The following is a 26,377-nucleotide window of genomic DNA, read 5'->3' on the forward strand; positions in this document are numbered from 1 at the left end:
ACCACATACTTTGCACATGAATATAACAGAATTACTAATATAAGTGGTAACTCATTGATAGTATGAAATCCAATATATAAATAACTTTTCAATGGCAGATTTTTTTTATCAAGATTTTGATTATTGGTTAAGCACATATTCTGCATTTAGAATCAAGGAGATTGCTAATTTTTTCACTTAGCAATTAATAATACAAAATCTCCTTATAACAAATAAAATTCTCAAATGAATTTTTATAAACAAAGTAACCTTTGTATAAAAGAGTATGATGTTTATATATAAAAGTTTATCATCATATGAGTGAGATTAAGTCTCTAATATTATAAAATAGGATATGAGACTGTATATATAAAAGGTTTAATAACTCACTCAAAAACCTCAAATGCTACAATTATAAACACACACATTTGAGAAATAGTTAGGTTACACGCAGCGGAATTACACAAGACATATATTTTATTATTATTATTGAGGATATATGAGAAAATAGTCATTAACTTCCATAAGTGTTGAAGAATAGCAATGATATGAAATATGTCAAATATAGTGAAAATGAAAAAAAAAAATTAAATATCCCACATATACCATTTATCATCATGATTTAGAATGATGATATAAAATAAATAGAATTTTATAAAATAGAGTTGTTAATGATTTTGGAATTTTGACATATTGCTTTTATAAAATGAGTTTACAATGATATGGAAGTATATGATAATTTATGAGAAAAGACTATAATTAATATCCTCAATATATAAGTCTCTACGATAATTTTATTTTTAGAATTATAAAACAAATAATATATTTGTTTATGAGCTATAGTTAATTGGCATGTATAATTTTCTTCACTTGATGGATAATTATAGTTAAATTGGTGAGATATTTTTCTCACAAAAAAGGGATATATATAATAAATATAGAGTTCTATTTAGAATATTATGGAAAAGAATTTCACTTTTATATACATAATAATTGCACAACAAAAGAGAAGAAGAAATAAATTCTTCATATATGCAATAACAAATAATAAGTCACAAAAGGTTAAAATTTGATTAAATTGCGACTAACCTCATATAGAATGTGACATTCATCCTTGTCCTTAGAGTCATTGGTTTGTCATGACTCAGAGAATGTGACTTTCATCCTTGTGAGTAGAGTCATTGAACTTTGACTTTAGCTAGATTTCATGAAGTATTTCACGACCTCATCTCAAACGGTTCATAAAATAAACAAAAAGAAAACCGTTATATCTAGCCATAAAACTTTATTTTAATAAATCAATATAAATAGACAATACAAGGATGATACAACTTAAATTTCCTTTAGAATTGCTCAAAAGAATTATCTTTGATCATATTTCACAAGTGAGCATTTAAATAAAACAACAAGGCAACATAAAATTTATACAATATTTGGTGTCGGAATCAACAATATTGAGCCTATAATAATTCAAAATGTAATATTTTATTAAAATAATTCATATCGGCGACAACAGACAAAATTTTATACCGAATAAATAAGACTCAACTATTGAGAATATATTATGTAAAATAGTGCACAATTCTCAAATTTAATAAACACCAAATATTTACATATTTAATGAATAAATTTTTAATCCCAAAAAACATGAATGTTATATAGAAATCAAACAAATATTTTTGAATTGAATCTATAAATTATTTTGGGTACAAACCAAATCATAATTTTATTCCAAAATTAAAATATCAGCATCGTTTATTAAAAAATCAATTCCTTAATGACACATAATTAAGAGAATAAAATACATTAAAGTGTCATAAAATAAGAAGTAAGGAAATTTTCATATTAGTTTTGGACCAAAATTTTGAGAATATGATATTAGAATTAAAATTTATTCTCAAAATAAGTTCATATAAAATATTTTAGGAGTCCAAAAATTCCAGAACATATGCCAAAATATCAAAATATTTAATAAATACTTATTTGGCAGAAAATAAAATAATTTGGAATTTCAAACACAGCTCACGCGCTGCACACTACCATCTTCACCTGCAACATTAAGCTCATTGTTCAAATACCCAACATTTATTGTTCACAATTAATTTTTTCCCTCTTCTCATTTCTTAGGAAACTAAAAGGTGAATTCTTCGGTACACATATTATGTGGACGTGTATCGGTACACTGTTGACGTGGTTAACATGTGGCAAATATTTAATGCAAATTTTATTTCTTTATTAAAATTTCTATTTTAAACACTACTTTTTAATATTTATAAATGTATCATCCACATAAATATAATTATCAATCATATTCCACAATAATAAAAAAACATGCATCAAATCTTTTAATCTAGATTGTCACATCTTTTTAACAAGATTCAAATAATTTAATATTATTTAATATTCAATAAAATAATATAATTTTAGTATTTGAACAACACATGGTATTTTCAAAATAAAAAACGTATGATTTAAATAATTTTTTTTATACTATCATCATCATCATCATCATCATCATCATATTATTATTATTATTATTATTATTATTATTATTATTATTATTATTATTATTATTATTATTATTATTATTATTATTATTATTATTATTATTTCCTTTCATTTTTTATAATATTATTAGTTTACAAAGTTTAATATTTATTTACAGTTTAACCATTAACACAACATATAATTATTTTTTTGTACAAAAAAACTTTATTTTTTTAATATGCTTAAATATTTTATTGTAATAGTTAATCTAACCGGTTGATGTTGAACTGTTAATTGTCGACATTTAAATTCATAAATATTTTTCATTCCAATTTGGTCATTTTATTTCCGTAGTTCTTACGGTAAAATTGGTAGAGACTACTGACCAAAAAAAAAGAATTGGTAGAGACTTAATTATCAGTTCTTGATAAATAGGTTTTTGAGTAACAATTAATCAAACTAGTTGATATTCAGGCGTTTATATTGTCAGAAATTTGAATCATACGTGTGTCATTCTAATTAGGTGGTATTGAATTGTTTCAGAGAAATTTAATTTCCCTAGTCACATTCGTTATGTTTGTATCAAAATTCTTTTTGTCATCATTCCATTTCGGGTATTTACAGAAATCCCGCGGATGGTACCGCAGTCTACTCGACTAACCATTAGATTATCAAAATTACAATTTCTAAGTATTTGTTGCCCATCATCCCAATTAAGTGATTTTGAACAATCTAATTGAAATATGATTTAATATCGGCGTTTAGGGTTGAGTTAAGATTTTTGAAATTAGTAGGTTCGTAGGGTTAAATATGATTTAAGGATAAAACTTAGGGCTGATGGATTGACTTATTTTTAAACTTGGAAAAATAAATATACTCTTATGTATTATTTATAAGCTTGTCAAAGTATTTATGAAAAATTTGTATGGGATGATCTATATGATATAAACTTTCAACCCAACAGTGAATTTTGTATAACATGCACAAGTGCACCACTTAAGACACTTGTACATGTTAGCCTTCACCATTTTCACTAGGTAAAACTTGTAAATATATATTTTTTTTAAGCAACTTATAAATCAAAGTTTAATTGTTTGTACAAAATATTCTAGGTTTATTTAGTAAAATAGTCCCTTAAAGACATTTTTGGTTTCACATAGGTCCCTTAAAGAAAAAAAGGTCCGAATAGGTCCCTTAAAGAAAAAAAAGTCCGAATAGGTCCCTTAAAGACATCTCCGTTAATCAGTTTGGTCCTTTCCGTCCATTTTTTCGAGGACCAAACTGATTAAAGGAGATGTCTTTAAGGGACCAAACTGATTAACAGAGATGTCTTTAAGGGACCTATTCAGACATTTTTTTCTTTAAGGGACCTATTTGGTCCTTTTTTTCTTTAAGGGACCAATGTGAAACCAAAAATGTCTTTAAGGGACCATTTTACTAATTCAGCCAAATATTTTTCATAAGCTAAAAAATAAAAGCAAAATAAAAATTGGTCCATGAAGAAATTTTAAGTAACTATTATTTCAGTTAGTTGAGATTTAACAATTATTTATTTGTATAAGTTATTTTTTGGCCTAATTGCACTTTTGGTCATTTATCTTTATTTTATGTTTCAAGTTGGTCCCTTATCTTTTAAAAGTTTCAAATTAGTCCCTTATCTTTTCTTCAGGTTTCAAGTTGGTCCATTCTGTCACTGTTATCGTTAAATTTGGACACGTGTCATGTTTTCAAGGGTGGTTTCTGTTTGCCACGTGTCCAAATTTAACGATAATAGTGAAAAATTTGACGGGAGGGACCAACTTGAAACCTGCAAAAAAGATAAGGGACCAACTTGAAACTTTTAAAAGATAAGGGACCAACTTGAAACCTAAAATAAAGATAAGGGACCAAAAGTACAATCAAACCTTATTTTTTTATAAGTTTAAAAATAATTTAATCCAAATAGATTTTTTTTGTTGTTGTTAGTTTACAATTCCCATGACCTTAACCGACGAACCAAACCTTCACCAATAGACCAAAAGATTCTAATTTTGTAAAGACTAAAAATTAATTAAAAAAATAGTAAAATAAAATTTGGCCTAGGATGGATTAGAAGGCTAATGCTACGGTGGACCACCTTCACAAGTGGTCCACCGTGGACAAGTGATTTACCGAATACGAATTTTATAAAATTCAGCGTTAGATTGAAAGTTTTAGAAAAATTAAAAATCATTTGATATGTTATTGAGACCCATCAAGATTAACGGTAATCTTGATGGGTCTCAATAACATATCAAATGATTTTCAATTTTTCTAAATTTTTTTATGGATGATCTATATGATATAAAATTTCAATCCAACGATAGATTTTGTAAAATTCGTATTCGTTATAATGTTATTCATGTCTGTTCTATCATGGACCGCTTGATGAAGTGGTCCATATTAGAATTTACTTGGATTAGAATTAGAACCCATGATCATACGTTAACAACGCGTACAACTTACCAACAAGAAAAATAATCATCTTGTTAAAGTAATAAAAAATAAAAATAAAGATGTAAAACAACATCCTAACTTTATTTCTTAATGTCATTTGTCGTCACGTACAATAAACAAAAATTAACATCTTTCATCTTTGATTTTCTTCAGAAATACTATCTTTCTAAACAAAATCAAAAATATCTTTCAACTTCGATTTTCTTCAAAAATACTACCTTTATAAACAAAAATCAACAACATCTTTCAACTTCGATTTTTTTTCTTCAAAATACTACCTTTCTAAACAAAAGTTAATAACATCTTTCAAGTTTGATTTCTTTCAAAAAATACTACCATTATAATTATACTTACTTTCATTAAATTTCTCAATCAAGTCGTTCAATATCACCTAATTGAACTAACAATAACTTATGAATTTAAATTTCGACAATCAAGCATTTCTAGAACAATATAAAAAGTTCATTCACAAAACTTTAACATTTTTCAAAATAAAATGAATTAAATATGAGTTTTTGAAATCAAAATATGAAGATAAAAGTAACAAATATTTTGACTTAAAAACCAAATATTGAACTCCTTATTTTTTGACAAACTTTTTTTAATGCTCAATATGTATTTGCAAAATTATCATAAATACACATCAACTTAACAACATGAGGATAATTGTATGCATAAACAATTTGTAGAGATGAAAACATGACATTTTTTTTTGAAGACAAAAATTTAAATTTAGTAATTTTGCAGAGAAAAAAAGAACTTATTTAACCAATAAAATATTAGGCAACACTAAAAATTAACAGTATAACAATAATATATATATCGTAAAAAAAACAATAATATATATCGTCAATATATAAACATATTAAGAATTATAAAAAAAAAATTCACAAAAAAATAAATGTATTTTAATAATTATATCTATTAATGGTTCAACCGTAAATACATATTAAACTTTATAAACTAATAATATTAAAAAAATGGAAAGGTAATAATAGTGAAATATTAAAATCACCATTGGATGTAATAATAATAATAATAATAATAATAATAATAATAATAATAATAATAATAAGTTTAAATTCATACGTTTGTTTTTTTTTCCAGAAAGTACCATATGTTTGTAAAAAAATAATAATACTAAAATCATATTATTTTAATAGGAGCTTATCCAATAAATATATAAATTATTTTAATAGGATATTATAATATTTGAATCTTGTAAAAAAATTTTGAAAGATTTGATATATGCTTTGATTTATTGTGGAACATGATTAGTGATTACATTTATGTGAAAGATATATTTGCAAATATTAAAAAGTAGTATTTAATATAAAAAATTTAATAAAGAAACAAAATCTGCATTAAATATTTGCCACTTGTTTATCACGTCAACGGTGTACCGGTACACGTCCACATAATACGTGTACCGAAGTGTTCACCAACTAAAAAGCTACTACAAATCTACAACAATGAAATTTTCAGATCTAAAATTGATAGCAATACCACTACTACCATTGTGGGCTTACCCAAGAGAGTTACTAGAAGGCCAGCCCACCTACAGGATTATGTGCTTATGTGTGATTATGCAGAGGACCCATAGCATATTCCTTTTTTTTGTCATATTGTCTGTTTTGTCTTATTCCCTTTTCATTTGTTATCAATCCGTTATGCAGCATGTGCCAAGCTTATGAGCTGGCTAGTTACTAGATTCTTCTAATTATTCCTCTTGTAGTACTATAAGTACAACCTCCAATTATTTGCAAATCAATGAAGAATTTGGTACTTTAGTCTTAGTTATAGCAGTAGTATAGTCATCTCCTATCAATTTGGTGCTTTCATTGCACTCACCTCATGGGTTCCTCTCAAGATTCCGTTAATATGGCAGCAGCACTTTCTGCTCTTAACGAGAAACTTGACTCACTCGCCTCCGACGTAGCCACCCTCCGCGATTCCCAACCTCCAGCCACTCCTCCACCACCACCCCCAAACAACACCTTACCCAGACAACACATGAAACTTGAAGTCCCTCGCTTTGATGGATCTGACGCTCTTGGTTGGATTTTCAAAATCAACCAGTTCTTTGATTTCCACCAAACCCCAGATCACGATCGACTCACTATCGCCTCCTTCTACATGGACGGCCCCGCGCTTAGCTGGTTTCAGTATATGCTGCGCAGCGGCATGTTTCAAGCTTGGCATGATTTCTTGCTCGCGCTTGAAACCCGATTTGCTCCGTCGTTTTACGACGATCCTCGAGGAGCTCTGTTCAAACTCACCCAGAAAGGCACTGTCAACCAATATCTCACTGAGTTTGAGCGATTGGCAAATCGTGTGGTAGGTCTCCCACACCATTTCTTGCTCAGCTGCTTTATTTCCGGCCTCACCCCTGAAATTCGCCGGGAAGTCCAAGCTTTTCAGCCCATGTCTCTTCCTCAGGCCACCGCCCTTGCTAAGATCCAAGAGGATAAAATTGAGGATCGCCGCAAAGCCTTCAAAACCCAGAAATTTGGACCCACCACCTCCACTAACCCCAATTTCTCTGTTTCCAGTTCAAACACCACCGTTAAACCACCCAACAACTCTACAAATTCCCCCAAAACCCCCTTTCGCAAACTGACCCAAGAAGAGATGGCTTCTCGCCGGGAACGTAACCTTTGTTACAATTGTGACGAGACCTTTACTCCTCAACATCGCTGTAAGGGACGTTTTTTCATGATTATTTCGGACGATGATATGGAGATGACTGACACGGCGTTTGATTTACCCACCGCCGACTCTGCTATTGAGCAATCCGCTCCGGTGTCACCACCAACCGACGCTCAATTAAGCCTTCACGCTATGTCCGGCTTTTCTGCTCCTAACACTTTTCGCATTTTGGGCTCGATTGCAAAGAAGCAATTCACTATCTTGGTCGATAGCGGCAGCACTCAGAATTTTATCCAAGACCGTGTTGCAAAATACCTCGGTCTTCCGGTGATTCCGGCGTCTCAGCCGTTCAAAGTTATGGTAGGCAACGGTAATACTCTTGATTGCAATTCTCAGTGTGCTAATGTTTCATTCAACATTCAAGGCAACAAATTCGTGGCAGATTTTTTTCTACTTCCCTTAGGCGGTGCGGAAGTAGTACTGGGTGTACCATGGTTGGTAAGTCTTGGACCCATTCTCATGGACTACACCAAACTTCAGATGCAGTTCACTTACTTGGGCCGGCCCATTGAGCTAAAGGCAGATGCTCCCTTCAAGCCAAAAGACATTTCCGTCCCTCAAATGAAACGGTGCGTTGCAACAAATTCTATCTCTTTATTTCTTCATCTACAACACATACCTGACCCACCTTCTACCCCATTCTCCGCCCCACCAATTATTCAAACCCTTCTCACTGAATTTCAACCTTTGTTTGCTCCACCACCATCATTGCCGCCACCTCGGCCCCATGACCACCGTATTCATCTACTACCAGATGCTCCTCCGGTTAACGTACGTCCTTATCGTTATCCGTACTACCAGAAAGCTGAGATTGAGAAACAAATTGCTGAGATGCTTCAAACTGGTATGATTCGACCTAGTCGAAGTCCTTTCTCCTCACCTGTGCTTCTTGTTAAGAAGAAAGACGGTACTTGGCGTTGTTGCATCGATTATCGCGCCCTAAACGCTATCACCATTAAAGATCGATTTCCAATGCCAACCATTGATGAGTTGTTGGATGACCTTGGCTCTGCCTCTTAGTTTTCTAAGCTTGACCTTCGTCAAGGCTTTCACCAAATCCGAATGCATGAAGAGGATATTCCTAAGACAGCGTTTCGCACACACCAAGGCCATTATGAGTATAGAGTCATGCCTTTTGGGTTATGCAATGCCCCATCGACGTTTCAAGCTGCCATGAATGACTTACTGCAACCTTTCCTCAGGCGCTTTGTCGCTGTTTTCTTCGATGATATACTGGTTTATAGCGCCTCCCTTGAGGACCACGCTCAACACCTTGCTCAGGTTTTCTCTACTTTACTCTCTGCACAATTTTACTTGAAGCAATCCAAGTGTTTACTTGCTCAGCGGAAGTTAGAATATTTGGGGCACATCATTTCGGGTAAAGGTGTACAAGTTGACCCCTCTAAGATCAGTGCCATGGTTGACTGGCCTGTGCCCACATCTATTACTTCCCTGCGTGGTTTTTTAGGGCTCACTGGTTTTTACCGGAAATTTATCCGCAATTATGCTGCTATTGCTACCCCTTTGACTCGGTTGTTGCGCAAAGATGCTTTTAATTGGACTGAGGAAGCACAACTTGCTTTCAATTCTCTGAAACAAGCTATGACCAAGGCCCCTCTGCTTGCGTCTCCAAATTTCAACATTCCCTTTATCTTGGAAACTGACGCCTCCGGTATAGCCATGGGTGCAGTGTTAATGCAGAACAATCACCCAATTGCCTTCTTTAGTAAACCATTCTGTCAGCGTTTACTCAACTCCTCTACTTATGTGCGTGAGCTTCATGCTATTACCACCGCGGTTAAGAAATGGCGTCAATATCTCCTTGGTCACCATTTTATCATATTTACAGATCATAAGAGCCTGAAGCAACTTATATCCCAAGTCATACAGACCCCTGAGCAGCAGGTCTATCTTTCCAAATTATTGGGCTTTGACTTCACCATTCAATATAAGGCTGGCAGTACAAATGTTGTTGCCGATGCATTATCTCGCATCACACCTTCTGCATCTTGCTTGTTATTAACAGTGCCTCACTTTGTTTTTCTAAATGAATTAAAATCCCAGTTGTCCACCACTCAAGAGTTCCAACAATTGAAGTTAGCTATAGCGCAACAACCAGCCTCTTACTCTGATAATGAAGAGCATCAAGACCTTATCTTTTTCAAGAAAAAGATTTGGCTTCCTCGAGATTTTTCCTTGAAGGACAGAATTCTCCATGAATTTCATAATTCTCCTATCAGTGGACATATGGGTGTAGACAAGACCTTCCATCGTCTACAAGCTAACTTCTTTTGGCAAGGCATGCGCCAAGACATTCGCAGCTTTATAGCCAAATGTTCTGTGTGCCAATCTACAAAATATGAGACCAAGAAACCTGCTGGTTTGCTCCAACCATTGCCGGTTCCTTCAGGAATTTGGGAAGATTTATCACTTGACTTCATTACCGGCCTACCACCATCCCACGGATACACTACTATATTTGTTGTGGTTGATCGATTTTCCAAGGGAGCCCATTTCAGTGCCTTGCCCACTACTTACACGGCTTACAAGGTTGCTCAATTGTTCTTGGATACAATTTGTAAGCACCATGGCATGCCAAGAAGCCTTGTTTCCGATCGAGATCCTGTATTCATTAGTCAATTCTGGCGCGAATTATTCAAGTTGTCTGGCACACAGTTACGAATGAGTACGGCTTATCACCCGGAAACGGATGGTCAAACTGAGGTACTCAATCGATCCTTAGAACAGTACCTCCGAGCCTTTGTACATCACAAGCCTTCACTGTGGTTCACTTTCCTTTCACTGGCTGAATGGTCTTACAACACTAGTAAGCACTCTGCTACAGGATACTCTCCTTTTCATGTTGTTTATGGCAAGGATCCGGTTTCCATTCCCCAATATGTGCTTGGTACTTCTCCTATCGAGGCTGTGGACTCTATGTTGGCCGAGAGGCAAGCTTTTCTACAGTTCCTGCGTCGTAAGTTACTCAAAGTACAGTCTCACATGAAGGAAATTGCTGACAAAAAACGTAGACATGTGGAATTTAATGTCGGCGATTTCGTGTACCTCAAGCTTCGACCTTACAGACAACGATCCATCACTCTTGCATCTTATAACAAGCTGTCTAAGAGATACTTTGGTCCGTACAAAATACTGCAGAAGATTGGACCAGTTGCTTACAAACTGGATTTACCATCAACCTCCAAGATACACCCAGTTTTCCACTGCTCTTTGCTCAAGCTGCACCAAGGCGATCTTCCCGCTGCTCATGCTGAGTTACCACCTTCCACTATTGATCATCAACCCATCATTGAGCCTTTAGCTATCGTTGATACTAAGATGGATACAGCTACTGACCCCCCTACTCGCATGGTCCTCGTGCAATGGTTGGGACTTCCATTAGAGGAGACTAGTTGGGAGACTTGGGACGATTTGCAAGCTACCTATCACCTTGAGGACAAGGTGACTTTCCCAGGGGAGTGTATTGATAGCAATACCACTACTACCACTGTGGGCTTACCCAAGAGAGTTACTAGAAGGCCAGCCCACCTACAGGATTATGTGCTTATGTGTGATTATGCAGAGGACCCATAGCATATTCCTTTTTTTTGTCATATTGTCTGTTTTGTCTTATTCCCTTTTCATTTGTTATCAATCCGTTATGCAGCATGTGCCAAGCCTATGAGCTGGCTAGTTACTAGATTCTTCTAATTATTCCTCTTGTAGTACTATAAGTACAACCTCCAATTATTTGCAAATCAATGAAGAATTTGGTACTTTAGTCTTAGTTATAGCAGTAGTATAGTCATCTCCTATCAAAAATCTTATGATTTTGTTGGAAAAATTTACTACAACAATGGTGTATTTTTTTAGATTTGAAATCTAACAGTCCTACAGTGGTTTTAAAAACTTAAAGATTTAGGTGTCTACAAAATTTATAAATCATATGACAACTATTTCATTGTTCTTCATCTTCTTCATTAATTTTTTTTATGTTGGAATTAAATGGGAGATATATATTAGTGTTCCTTCACCATTCAGATCTGGTGTCCATTGTAATGATAACTTACGAAGAAAAAGGTTTCAACTTTCAACTAAAAGTAGATGAAAATTTATGTTTAACAGTAGAGGATTTTGGTTTCTACATGTCTAGTTATGTAAATTGGGTTTTAATGGTGGATTTTTTCTTTTCATTGTTTGTAGGAGTTGTTGATATAGGATGGAAAGAGAACGTCAATGAGGTGAGTCTTGGTGGTGGTCCGATGTGTGGCGAGGGAAAGGAAGATGATGAACGGTAGAGAGTAGATAATTAGATTTAGTATTGAAAGACTATTATAAAAATGTGTTCTTTACTTGATCCAATGGTTAAAAATCACTTTTCCATGGTGGGAAAATATTCATCTTTCCCATATTAAACTCCACCTAATTATCAATGTATATTGTGTCCCTGTAACATCCTTAAACATATATCATATTTTCATACTCATGTAAATTAAATTAAATTAAATCAATCTCATGAACAATTGAAAGAAAAACATAAACAACATTTAAAATAGTATAAAATGACATAAACAACTTTCAAAAAAAAAAGAAACATAAGCAAATAAATATCATTAGAAAATGAAAGTTATCGTGTGGGAGAGATAAAGAAATGGAAAGTGAGAGAGAGAGAGAGAGAGAGAGAGAGAGAGAGAGAGAGAATTTATCATTGGTGTAGAATAAAAAACGCGTAGCACTTTTCACCCCCCTATTAAAAATGCACCTTGAATAATTAAATTTGAATTCTGATTGCGGGAGTTATCCATATTTTGTGTCTGTCACACTTTAATTAGAATTACCTTCAGCTGATGAATCTATGGAAAACCTAAAATAATTTAATATAAAATTAGTTTTTTATAATCTTTGGAATTTTTTGTAATTCCAATTTTAAATTTTCCATAAACTTTCGTTTAAACCTTTTCATGGATGTTAATTTATCAATGTGAGCGAAGATTTACACATAGATTTTTTCTCATTTGACGCCCGCGCGTGAAGATTACTTCTTTGTGTTACGATGACAAGAAAAGTCTAAGAATAGGATCAAGATCAAAGTAGGTTAATATTCATTTGAAAAACAATATATAATTTACAATTATTCATCGTCTTGGGAGATGGAGAGGAGAGAGAGTCTATCAACATTGTTGAACGGGGAATAAGGGAGTACTTCACATCCCACTATACTCATGTAACATTCTGAAACATATATTGTATTTTCATACTCAAATAAACTAAATAAAATTAATTTCATAGACATTTGCAAAAAAATATAGTCAACCTTCTAAATAATATAAAATGAAAAAAGACATAGACAATCTGTAAAAGAAAAAAAGAGTCGGTTGAAGATGATTTAAAAGACAATCATATTTGAGGGAATTTATCGCAATCAAAGAATCTTGGTATATTTTAATTTTATAGAAAACTAAGCTGCCAAAAAATCTTAAGTTTATGAAGTTTATAATTATTTTATATTTATAGAGCCTCTATATAGTCCCGGTGAAGAAGATAAGAGAAAAAAAATCTCCTAATAAAGTAGAACGGGAAGCGAATGGATACTCTTCATCACGCTCTTAATATCCTGTAACATCCTTAAACCTGTATAATTAAAAAACTATCTCAATTTTATCATAGAATTTTAAACTAAATTACTCAAATAATATTTCAAAGCAAACGTATAAATAATATTAAAAAAGAAAATTATCATATGACACGGGCTAACATACTAATCAACGTGAAGATGAATTAATTGTCGGTCTTTGTCTAATGGAACACTAGTATTATGGTAGAACGGAAGCCAGAATGTTTTCAATAACATTGTAATTTACTTTATTTATGATGTCTGAAATTTATATTATTAATGAAAGGTGTTTCTTCATTGTTTCATCCAAAAAAAAATAAGAAAAATGGATATTGAGAATAGAATATTCTAACACTTTAATTTTACTTTAAAAATATAAGAAAGTACGGGTTGCCTTATTATTAATTTGTTAGACATCTTTTGCCAAAACAGTAATAGAGAAGTGTAGAAAATACACAAACAAAAAAGAGAAGTTAAGATCCTCTCTATTTTTTTTTTTTTCCTCCATTATTATATAGTAGACAACAAGTATATAGTGATTGTGTATGACTATTGTTGTTGTTGTTTTTTTTTTTTTTTAACAAAGTATATGTATATTTATAATTAGCAGTGTTTGCGCATTAGGCCGAATATAGTTAAATTTAGGGTAAATAGTATTTTTCGTCCCTGTGAAATGGAAAATTTAGATTTTAGTCACCGTACAAAAATTTCACCCGTTTTGCTCAGCAAAAAAAATATCATTACATATTATGGGTTCAGTGACGTGGCAGTCGATCATCAAACATCACATAAGGTTTCGTTTGATATGATGGAAAGAAAGTGGAAGGAAAAAAAATTACGAAAATCAATGAATGAATTTAGATGATAAAATAAACCAAATTCATTTATTGATTTGCGTAATTTTCTTCTTTGTCACTTTCTCTCCTTAAAACCAAATGGATCATGATTCATAAGTGACTCATTAATGAGTCATTTTAAAAAAAAAAATTTAAAAAGAAACAAAAACACTAATTCATCTTCTTCCTTCTTGCGTGAGCTCCCTCCCTCTTTTCTTCCATGGCCGCCTGAAACCCTTCCAACCATGCACTGTTACTAATTTGCTCTCAATTTCTCTTCTAAACACACATTAATAAACAAGATTCAATCTCCATTTTTCTCACCACTCCAAACTGAATGAAAATGAGGTCCATAAAATCCCCAAATTTCAGTTTCTTCCAATTATGGAACCAATATAAGAAGGAATTTCGTTTTTAATTCACCTCAAGTACTGACGAAGAATCCCCTTTCTATAACCTTAGAGTGTGTTTTGATGGAGTAATTAGAAATTTGAAAGGATTTGAAATTCTAAGCGATTCAAATGATTGTATTTGAATTATCTTCATTTCCAATGTGTGTGTTTGGATAGAGTAATAGAAAATTTCATTATGAATATTTTGGACCACTTTTATAAATTTGAAAAGTTTTGGGTCAAATTTAAATTTGAAAAATATGGACCAATTTGCAATTTTAAAAATTTTAAAGGACCAATTTTCAATTTTTTAGGGACCAATTTGCAATTTTTGAAAAAAATTAGGGGTCAAATTGTAATTTAAAAATATTCTAGGGGTCAATTTGAAAATGTTAAACATATGAAAGGAAGGAATTTCAAATTCCTCTCTTTTTGGTGTCATTTGAAATTCCTTAAATTTAACTTGGACAAAATACTTCAAAAAATCCCATCATTTTAAAAAAATTTCAAATCAACCATCCAAACAATGAAATTTAGACAAAAGAATTTGAATTTCCTCAAAACAATACTTTACCTCAAAACATTACTCCATCCAAACACACTCTTAAGGATTCATATTCTACATTTTGGGAGTTAAAGCTTGTACTAGTGAACTGTTGTTGCAGCCATCAGGTTAAATCGTGGGAAGATCAAACTAAGAATTCAATGTTAGGACAAACTGAAGCGTATGACTGATACCAACAGAAAGGCAAAAAGGTTAGAATAAATTGGGTTTTCCCCTTCTTTCACTACTAGAAAACTCGTCTTTAGCGACCGATTTAGAGACCGATTTTCATCAAAATCGGTCTCTAAATCCATTAGCGACCGAATTAGCGACCATCTAAAATCAGCATCAAGGACCCTGGTCGCTGATCTGTTGTGACCACACCAGCGACTGATTTTGTAGCGACCGTATTAGCGACCCATGTTAGAGCCGAAATAGTGACCGAAATCAGAGACTGACTTAGAGACTGAATTTGCGACAACGGTTGCGACGAAGTTTCCGACGCTATAGCGACTGATTTAGTGACTGGTTATAGCGACCGATATAGTGACCAATTTGGAAATAATTTCTCTGCTCATTGCGACTGAATTAGCGACGCTGTGTGGAAAATTCGGTCTCTATTTCAGTCTCTAACGATTTTTTTGTTAATTATTATTGTTATTATTATTATTATTATTGATTTGCAATATCATGAAAGCAATTTTTGGATTTGAATTTAATATCTCTAGAACTATTTCATACACACCAAACAATTAAAATGCACACAACAATATGAACATAATATAAATATCATAAATAAAAATTTATGATACATAAAAAGAATCTATTATTACATTAAATCCATACCTAGACTAACTTAGCATAATATTAAGCACTTTATGCTTAACTAATTATTTTTTTTTGTCTATAGTCGGTATTACAAATAAATCTCCTATAAATATATGTATTGATCGTTCTAGAGGCTGTAATCCACATGCTCCATGATATACATTCTTGGTACCATGACTGCACTTACCTGCAAAAAAGTTAAGTCATTCAACAAGTTATATTTTAATCAATAACAATACAAATTGGTTCCTACCCATGACACTTGAATGTAAGAGAATGAACTTTTCTTATGATAAAGGGTAATAAAACCACCTTCATTATTGAATGGTACCTTCCTATCGAATGACTTTAGATCCCTTGAAAGTTGTTTGACTTTATTACTGCCACTTATGAGCAAGAACTTTCCAATACAAAACAAATAAAAAAAATATCACGCTAATTTCCTATGCAAATCAATATTAAGTGGAAGCTTAGGTTAACATATCTCCTGTAGCTTCTTTTTTTTAAACAGCTCAATAGTATTATTAAATAGCTCTCAACAAATAATACTTGATTCTAATAGAATAAAAATTTAAACAGTTTTCTGTTACCCTGTTCTTGTTCTTCACTTATCATATCATCATCTTTCTGTTTTAGTAACACAATACATAAGCAAAAAAACAATTTCTCCCAATTGCTAAGAGAAGAGATATAAAACTAATTAAATGACAGATAAAGGAAAAAAAAAACTTTAATTTCACATACCGTTTGATGGTTCACGGTATTACCTTTAGGAATTTTGGCAGCATCTTTAACAAGCTCCGTCCCAACACACGTCATGCCAGAAGATAGAATAAAGTAAACACATATTTTCAGAAAATTTGTAACTCCTTTCTGAATCTGCAATAAACCAAAAGATAGAATAGAGTAAAAATAGTAACATATAAACTTGTAGCAGAGACAACACATGAACAAGAGTATGTAAAAATTAAATACCTCGAAGGGAGAGAAAGTCATAACAATTGTTTCATTATGTGCATTAGCATTACTTCCTCTAGACGCTATAGTCTTCATTTTGGCTTTAACATGGAAATGGACCATTACTGATAAAACTCATCAACGAAGACATCTATACCTGAGATGCCATATAAATGAAGAATTCTACACAGTACGTAATCATCTTTTATGTATGATATTGACCTGAGAAAACAACATAAGAATGTCTGAACTTGTGTAAAATCACCTATAACATGTTGGTATATTAATCATTGGAAGAAATAAAAAATCATTAGATTTCTAGAGTTGAAAAGTGCCAATTCTTTTTGGTTATAAGGCATCTGTGTCAAATCTACATCTAAAGGGGAAGTACCTAGCGTGGCCTACCACAATTCAGTATCAGATTCCAAATCCGTTTTCTAGATCAACAAAATATTATTATACTTGGTTTCAGAAATTGAAGTGGAAAGTAGCGTCTTACTGATATCACAAGAGAGATTTGAACAAGAACTGAATATTTTACTACCAGAGAAGCAATGATAATTAGATTAGAAGAACTTGATAAGTCTTGTTTATGTAATTAGCATGAAGTTGAAAAAGCTAATAGGACAAACAAACTTAAAGGGAGCGAGTTAATTAAATTGAGGGTAACTTCTGAAAATCAATAACAAACATACAATAAAAATTCAGTCATGTGGTGCGTCAAGATGTTTCTATCATCCCCTTGCAACTGATCCAAAGGTATGTTGTGGCAGCAAAGTGAAGAAAGAGAACATACAAAATCCTTCAAATCTTAACATTGAATTGAATAAAAAAATAATATCCAAGTAACTTCTAATTTCAACTACCCAATTAAGATGGCATGTTCAAAATACATAGTTTCAACAAGAGATAAGATTGTGTCAAAAAAAAAAAACAACAAAGAGATAAGATAGAGCAATAGAAATAAAAAGTGCAGCAGAGCACATGTAAGCAGCAACCAATGGCTAGAATTTAAGGCACACAAGAGATATGAAACTATCACACTCAATAAAGAAGTGATACCCTAGCAACACCAGCCAAACTCCAAAACCATATAATTAAAGTAACACAATTAAGACTCTACAAAAGCCTCAAATAACAGACACAACTCACAAACAGATTAGAATGCCACCCATGAATTGGTACTTGTTAGATATCTACAACTCAAAGTTCTGTCCTTGAATAAGCTTCATAAGTAAAAGTCAAATGTGAAAGTTTATTAATCCTAATTATACATAATTCTTTAGCCACTTCCAATTAAATTTATTCCTCTTTTATTGGTATGCATTCAATCAATGTACAAACTCTAGCTATAAATTAAGGAATGACCATTGAGTAATACATGAGATTCTTTGAAAAAAGATAAGGAATGGTGAAAATGTACAGAGATTTTATTGTGTATATATTATTTATTATGTGTATATGATTTGCATATGTACTAATTAGAAAATTGAATAATAGCACACCATTTGGAAGATAGCAGGCTGAAAGCAAACACAAAATACCAAAAAACAGATCAACTTCTAAATTGCAGTGAATTTACAAACAATCACATAATGGAAAAATTCATGGAAATGGTGAATAGAAGTATGCAATAAATACCTTACGAAAGTGATGCATCAATAACTTGTGTTATTCAATCTACCAAATGATTTAACTTGTTCTTTTCTGCATCATTGAATCTAACTCTGCTTTTTTTTCATCCCATCCTTAATGCAGTTATGTGTATGAGAGTAACTGTTGGGGCAGGAGATTACAATACAACTTAAAATCATTACCATCCAATCTCAAAGTATGGCCGAGATTACTACTGCAAGAAATGTCGACCGTTCTCAATCCATTTCTCTGTACTATATGTTAATTCTTTATTGACTGATACTTGCAAGTTTTTAGCATGATTGGTCTCTTTTGTAAAACATTCTTGACAGTACTATTGAAAACAAGCACAAACCACTTGTACGTTTTGAAGGATTTGAGGAAAATTTAGGACAAAGTATATAATCCTAATCTTCCTTGGGAGAATGAATATTATAATGAGTCAAACACATTGCTTTTGGATGACTCCCTACAAGTAACTGCTAAATCCTGTAAATAAACTAACTCTTTCTTTATATTTATCATGCTTATTTTCAGCTATTATATATAGTGACATGTTCTAACTTATGTTTAATGTTTTCATTAATTGTTGCAGCCCTACAAATCAATTTTTCCTCATGCATTCAGTTATGAAAATTAGAATCACAATTCATTAGATATGGTACAAAATGACTTTCATATTTCTAAAGTCATAAGGTTTTGTTTGATTTTGTTCCTTTTCTATTGGTCTTTTGTCTATTTAACACTATTTTGTATAGCTTTCTTTTAGCTTTTAGCTTGAATCTCACATCTTTTAAATATAAGTAAACATAATTTATAGTAGCATCAGCACTGGTATTTGGATATAATAGGTGAATGAGAGGTTATGGAAACGTGTTGGTAGTTAGTGGCTCAATGCTATAATATTTGGATAGTTACTACTATAAGAATAAGCATCAATAAAGGGCACTACTGGGCGAACAAATCAGAGCACTAGTAGAAGACAACCAAAATACTTGAAAAGGTTAGATGTGATTCAAAAATCTCAAGGAAACAATTAGCAAGGAATCGAACCGGTCTAACAGACCAACCAAACATCACACCAGAAAAAAAAATCAAAGATTCAAAGATCTTCACAAACCACAAATTCTAAAAAATTCTCACAAACCCTAAAAAATAAAGAACAGAAACAAAAAACCCAAAAAAGAAAGATAAGAAATCATAGCAGAAGAAAATAAGAACGAGGGATTTGAGAGAGAAAGATAAAGGTACCGAGTCAATGCAGAAACGAAGAGAACGATTGAGCAGGGCGAATAGCTTGAAGAATCAGCGAAAGATGCGTTCACGATTGAAAGTCGATAGGTTAGGAATTACTTGAGTTGAGAGAGATCGAGTGGAAAAGATGATCTTCAGAGATGTTCATTTGAGCTTAGGGTTTTATTTTCTTGTTCCCCTTTTAAATTTGAGTTCTTAAAATATATCAATGTTTATGTTTATTTATTTGTTTGTAGTTCATATTATTTTTATTTTTGGTAAGGTTTGTAATTCATATTGTTAATGTTAATTGTTAAGGTTTATTAATATCTAAAAATTTTTAAAAAATAAAAAATTACAGATAATTAGTATTTTTCAAAAAAAAAAAAAAATTATTTGCGTCGGATCTGCTGGTCGCTAATAATCGGTCTCCAATTCGGTCTCTATAATCACATAGCGACTGATTTAGCGACCGAATATTTTTTGACTTTTACACTCAAAATTTTGGTCTCTAATTCGGTCTCTACAGCGACCGCAATATTGGTCGCTAATTACCGGTCTCTAATTCAGTCTCTATAATTACGTAGCGACCGATTTAGCGACCGAATATTTTTTGACTTTGATGCTCGAAATTTCGGTCTCTAATTCGGTCTCTATAGCGACCAAATTATTTTGGTCGCTAAATCGGTCTCTAAAAGCGAATTTTCTAGTAGTGTTTTTCTTAAACTGGTCGAGCCCAATATGTGGGTGTAGGAAGATTAATTTCTTCTCATTCTTTAGATTGTTGAGCCATGCAAGTAGCTTAAGAGAATCAAGTAGAATTGCAATTGAATTTTTTAGATTGGAAAGGATTGAAAGACAACATCAATGTGAAGAAAGAGATTGAATATTCCTGGGCATTTTTGTCTTTTCACCCAACGGGACATTTGCCACATCATTAAACTCATGCCACTTAATGATTTTTTGGTTGAAAGATTAAATGAGGGACTAAAATCTGAGTTTAAATTTTACAATGGTAAAACGAGTGAACTCTTTTTGAAAGGGATTAAAACTTAAATTCGACAATTTTACAGAGGCGAAAAGCACTATTTACCCTTAAACAATGTAGGAAGCATAAACAATGTAGCTATTGTATTTCTACATTATGTTTGAGTTTGATATTTCTATCTTTTATTGAAATGTTACAGAGAACTGTTGGGAAAAAAAAAAACATTTGCGTCGAATATTTTATCGCTATTTACCGGTCTTCAATTCGGTCTCGCGACTGATTTAGCGACCGAAATGTTTTTGAAATTCACGCTACAAAAATAACAGTCGCTAATTCGGTCTCTAAAGCGATCAAAATATTGGTCGTTGATTATCGGTCTCTATAATACATTAGCGACTAATATAGCGACCAATTATTTTTTTACTTTGACGCTAAAAAATAAGTCTCTAAATCGGTTGCTAAAGCGACCAAAATATCTTCGTCTCTAAATTGGTTGCTAAAAGCAATTTTTCTATATGACCGCGTGTGTATTATTTTACAATCCAAAAAACATATATATATATATATATATATATATATATATGAGGGCTGCTAACTTAGACCCAGTTGGGTCTAAGTTAGCAAGGTGCACCTTTTCAGTTGGACCAAAATACCCATTCTTTTTAATTAATTAACCAAATTACCATCAATGGACGCGGATCCAGTGTCGCGCGCGTACCGCAGGACCATGGTTACAGGCCGTTGATTTCCATCAGACAGCCAAGCTTTGATCTCATCAAGACTGTCTGATCAATCAGACAGCCCAGATCATCCGAATCCATCAGATTCCAGCGCATGCAACACACTGGATTACACCCTGGAGAGAGAAGAATCTACTTTTTAAAAGCAGGACACGTGTCGCTGTCTGATTGGCTGGGCGTGATTTTTTTCCATTTAATACTTTGAACTCAATTATTTCGTTGTAAATTAATTTTTTATTTTTTATTTTTATACCAAAATTCATAATTTTTTTTTCTCTACAAATAGAGACTTGGTTCGTTTGATTTGGACACAAAAAAAAAAACCCAATTTTTCACTACCTTAATCTCATTTTTCACTACCTTACATCAACTCACTGAAACCATTCTACCAGGAAAATGGTTTCATAGTACAAATCTCTGAAACCATTCTACCAGCTAAATGGTTTCAGAAGCAAATAACTAAGAATCAACTTACTGAAACCATTCTACCAGCAAAATTGTTTCAGAAGCAAACACAATTAATAAATTACTCACTGAAACCATTCTACCAGTAAAATAGTTTCAGAGTACAACTATGTGCAACCATTCTACAAGCTAAATGGTTTCAGAAGCAAATAACTAATAATCAACTTACTGAAACCATTCTACCAGCAAAATGGTTTCAGATTACAACTCTCTGAAACCATTGTACTAGATAAATGGTTTCAGAAGCAAACACAATTAATAAATTACTCATTGAAACCATTCTACCAGTAAAATGGTTTCAGAATACAACTATGTGCAACCATTCTACCAGTAAAATAGTTTCAGAAGCAAACATTAGTTTTTAATTACCGTTTTATCTCATTTAATTAACTAAAAATAGTTTCAGGTCTCCAAAAATTTCATAAAATATACCAAAAGTTCCAGAATATTATCTACTATTTTCCTGGTATAATGGTTTCAGTGAGTTGGTTGAGTGGTGCGTGTTAAATTACAACACACAAGTAACGTATTTAGTAGACAAAAAATGAGATTAAGGTAGTGAAAAATTGCATTTTTTTTTCGGTGTCCAAATCAAACGAACCAAGTCTCTATTTGTAGAAAAAAAAAATTATGAATTTTGGTATAAAAATAAAAAAATAAAAAATTAATTTACAACGAAATAATTGAGTTCAAAGTATTAAATGAACAAAAATCACGTCCAGCCAACCATTGTGTGACACGTGTCCTACTTTTAAAAAGCAAATTTTTCTCTCTCCAAGGTGTAATCCAGTGTGGCGCACGCGCTTGAATCTGATGGATCCGGATGATCTGGGCTGTCGGATTGATCAGATAGTCTTGATGAGATCAGATCTTGGCTGTCTGATGGAAATCAACGGTCTGTAACCATGGTCCTTCAGTACGCGCGCGACACTGGATCCGCGTCTATTCATGGGTATTTTGGTTAATTAATTAAAAAGAATGGGTATTTTGGTCCAATTGAAAAGGTGCACTTTGCTAACTTAGACCTAATTAGGGTCTAAGTTAGAAAACCCCTATATATATATATATATATATATATATATATATATATATATATATATATATATATATATATATTTGTTGTCCATTAACTTTTCACTCATGTGCAATTATTAATTATTATTACTTTTTTAAAACAAAATGTACTTGAATGATTATTTTTATTTCTTTGAGGTTTTTGTGGAGTCGTGTTCGAATTTGTTACCACATGTATTATTGTGTGAATACTTATACAATTGGCTTAACTATACATTTGGTCTCTTACGTTTATTTTAGGTTTCAATTTGGTCCCTTACGTTTAAAAAGTATCAATTTGGTCCCTTACGTTTATTTTAGGTTTCAAGTTGGTCCTTTCCGTCAATTTTGTCACATGTGGCAGTCAATTTGCATACGTGGACTGACACGTGGCACTTGGACACGCTGACACGTGTACTGTTCAAACGGTGTTAGTGACAAAACTAACGGAAAGGACTAACTTGAAACTTAAAATAAACGTAAGGGACCAAATTGATACTTTTTAAACGTAAGGGACCAAATTGAAACCTAAAATAAACGTAAGGAACCAAATGTGTAGTTAAGCCTATACAATTTGTCGGAAATCTTCACAAAGAAATTCTTGTGTGAATACTTATACAATTTGTCGGAAATCTTCACAAAGAAATTCTATTCTAGTTGTCAGGTGTATTGTGTGAATACCTATACAATTTGTCACTAAGAAATTATGTTCTAGCATGTATCCAAAGCTATATATATATTTTTCTTCCATTTGTGAATTTGATTGCCTTCCATAGCCTATTTTGCTTTGTTGTATATTCATTTGAATGTCTTTTTCAGATTGTTGGGCTGTCTGAGGAAATTAGTAGACTCTTGTATGTGAATCAACATTTGTTATGATGAGATATATTGCTTCTATCTTCGTGTAATTGAACACGTTGATAAGTTATGAGCTATATGAATGAGGACTTAAATTTGTTATATGATTTTTTCCCCGCGTTGCTCCAAGTTAGATTTCTAAAAAAATTATTACTACCTATGTTTCTTTTTAAGTGTCCTTTTAAAATAATAACATTAAATTAAGAAAGTGTGTTTTTGCACCTTATCTTCCTATTATACCCTTATTTTAATATTCCTATTTTTTTTTTTCACAAACTTTCTTTTTCCAATAATTTTAATATATTATGTACAAAAAAAATAATTAATATGTTATGTACCAAAATAAAGAATAAAAAAATAGTTTTCCAAATATATAGTATTAATTAGTTTTATTGAAAAATATATGAGTAATTGACAAAGGGTACAATTGACAAATCGTACCCTTAAAACACCAAATGGACAGTTAAATAAAAACGCTAAATCCGATGTTTTTGGACACTTAAAAAGGAACGGATATAGTATTTATTAGACTTTAGGCCTGAGGACGGTTCAAGATGGCCAATTTACATAAACACTCGATGAATATAAGTTTATTTTGATTGTATTGTAGATAGTTACAAGATAATATATATATTTGTATTAAGCCACTAGGTTTGACCTAATGGTGAGAAATTTGATATTATGTAAGAGGTCATAGATTCGATCCTCATTAATATATAGTAAACAAAAAAAAAATATTAACAATATATATTTTTGTTTTTGTTGTATCAATGTAATTTGTAAGTTTGGACAATTATTTTTTATTTTTGTGAATGTATGCACAAAAAAGATAAAATGAAAGAAAAGAGAAAATTATGAAAAGAAATAGGAGACCATAAAAATAATGATGCATCTATTACATGAAATATTAAGGAGAAAATGGATTTTAATATATTTATGGTGTTATGAATGTAAAAACTTATTGTGTGTATTTTTTGTAATTGATATGCATGACTCTAAGAGTCATATTTAATACATGGAAAAGAGAGAATTGTGTATGATTTGTTAATATTAAAATTTTATTTTTTTAATTTAAACATCATATTGGTTGGTGGTGTCATGCATGTAATTGGTTGGTGGTGCTCTTGATGATTAATATGTATTACTTCAAGAGTCATGTGCAACTCATGAAAATGAGTGAAAATAAATTGTGTTAATCTAATATTCAAAAAATAAGTATGGTATGTTATTCGTGTATTCTTCATTTTTTAAGGCATAAATAACCAATTAGTCCCTGTAAGTTTACGAGTTTTTAGTTTTTGTCCATGTATCTTTTTTTGTTATAAAAGAATCCTTGAATGTGCAAATCCATGTTTTCGTCCTTAACGTTAAGTGTTGTTTTAAAATAAGTATGGTATGTTATTCGTGTTTTATCATACAGCCTGTTCAAAAAAAACAATTTATCATACACTACTATTTTTTTTAATATTAATAATAACAATTGATCCCCGTGAACTATGAAGCACGAACACCTTTATGACCAGGTGTGTTGTGGTGTTCAACACGTATTAGTTTCCGACACTCGTATGATACGTGTCGGATAGGTATCCAAAAAAAACATTTTTTCCTTTAGTTCGACACTCCTTAAATCGGTGTCCGACACCTATAAGACACTCATACATCGTAGTATCTTTCTAAGTACACACCGATATGAAAGATCCATCACCAACAAGGTGATAAACTTGCTTCAAATTTGGTTAAATTCAAAGTAATTTCTAAAAAAAAAACAGAAGGCACATGAAAGATTCATCACCAATAAGGTGATAAACTTATTTCAAATTTGGTTAAATTAAAAAATAAAAAAAAAAGGTGTAAACCAAAGAGTATCTTTATCTTTATCTTTATCTTTATCTTTATTATAACTAGTGGCCAAACGGGCACGTTCCGTGCCCGTTTGTGTGATCCGTATTTTTTATTCCGCTAATGTGTATATATTTTGCTATTATGTGTGGACAAAAATCATTTGAAAAATACACACATTGAGTAGAAATAAGACAAAAAAAATTCAGCACCATAAGTAATACAAAAAAACTTAAAAAACAAACATGTTAGCGATAGAAACCAAAGAAGAAGCTATTAAACCACTTGAAAAATATAAACATTGTAGCATAAATTGAAAGAGAAAAGAAAACAAAAATTTTATTCTTTTTCCCAAATACTCCAATAGAAAGCACTTGCTCCACGTATATGTTTGTTGATCCCATGATCATACATTAATTTGTGAAGACAAACATTCACATTATCCATACTTAAATGAAACTTTGGATAGAAAATTGCATTATACAAAAATAAACGTTCACATTTACTCCTTTTTTTTTGTCATCGACAATGCTACTTAACATGAAGGTTGAACATAAATTCAATCAAGAGTTAACAAAACATCACTAAAATGTAAGGACTTGATATTCTTATATACAACTTTAATCATGAGGTAATTCAAGAGATGAATACTCTTATATTTTTCATCAAACCATGACATAAAGGAATGATTTAACATGTCATAAAGGCAAAAAATTACAAATAATATACTACTAAGAAAATGCAC

At 31.8% G+C, this 26,377-nt stretch overlaps 2 protein-coding genes across 11 annotated transcripts; one reads left to right on the forward strand and one right to left on the reverse strand.

Moving 5' to 3' along the window:
* Positions 1–6,822: 6,822 nt before the first annotated feature.
* LOC123886206 lies at positions 6,823–8,670 on the forward strand. Its single transcript, XM_045935541.1, has one exon. It carries the CDS (start codon positions 6,823–6,825, stop codon positions 8,668–8,670), a length of 1,848 nt encoding a protein of 615 aa, XP_045791497.1.
* Positions 8,671–15,855: 7,185 nt separating this feature from the next.
* On the reverse strand, positions 15,856–19,918 carry LOC123884061. 10 transcript variants are annotated; one of them, XR_006800646.1, is made up of 5 exons: positions 18,463–19,918; positions 16,840–17,043; positions 16,632–16,743; positions 16,196–16,264; positions 15,856–16,051 (listed from the first exon to the last, which is right to left on the reverse strand). XR_006800646.1 is itself a non-coding variant. In XM_045933060.1 (5 exons), coding segments are annotated over exons 1-5 (387 nt in total). In that variant the 5' UTR covers positions 17,198–18,452; the 3' UTR covers positions 15,856–15,926. The 10 variants fall into 10 exon arrangements, 4 of the variants coding, with proteins under 4 accessions (XP_045789016.1, XP_045789018.1, XP_045789017.1 ...); XM_045933060.1 differs by lacking the exons at positions 16,196–16,264; positions 18,463–19,918 and adding an exon at positions 17,196–18,452 and having other exon boundaries at positions 16,840–16,922; positions 16,979–17,043; XM_045933063.1 differs by lacking the exons at positions 15,856–16,051; positions 18,463–19,918 and adding an exon at positions 17,196–18,452 and having other exon boundaries at positions 16,058–16,264; positions 16,840–16,922; positions 16,979–17,043.
* Positions 19,919–26,377: the final 6,459 nt, after the last annotated feature.

The sequence above is a fragment of the Trifolium pratense genome, linkage group LG5 (genome assembly GCF_020283565.1).
Source record: "Trifolium pratense cultivar HEN17-A07 linkage group LG5, ARS_RC_1.1, whole genome shotgun sequence".
Taxonomy (NCBI): Eukaryota; Viridiplantae; Streptophyta; class Magnoliopsida; order Fabales; family Fabaceae; genus Trifolium; species Trifolium pratense.

Coding starts and splice junctions, on each gene's coding strand:
- LOC123886206 (XM_045935541.1), top strand. CDS start 6,823: ATGGCAGCAGCACTTTCTGCTCTTAACGAGAAACTTGACTCACTCGCC.
- LOC123884061 (XM_045933060.1), bottom strand. Junction 16,744..16,839: donor TGACTTTCTCTCCCTTCGAG/GTATTTAATTTT, acceptor GGTTTATTGCAG/ATTCAGAAAGGAGTTACAAA. Junction 16,052..16,631: donor TGCTGCCAAAATTCCTAAAG/GTAATACCGTGA, acceptor ACTTTTTTGCAG/GTAAGTGCAGTCATGGTACC.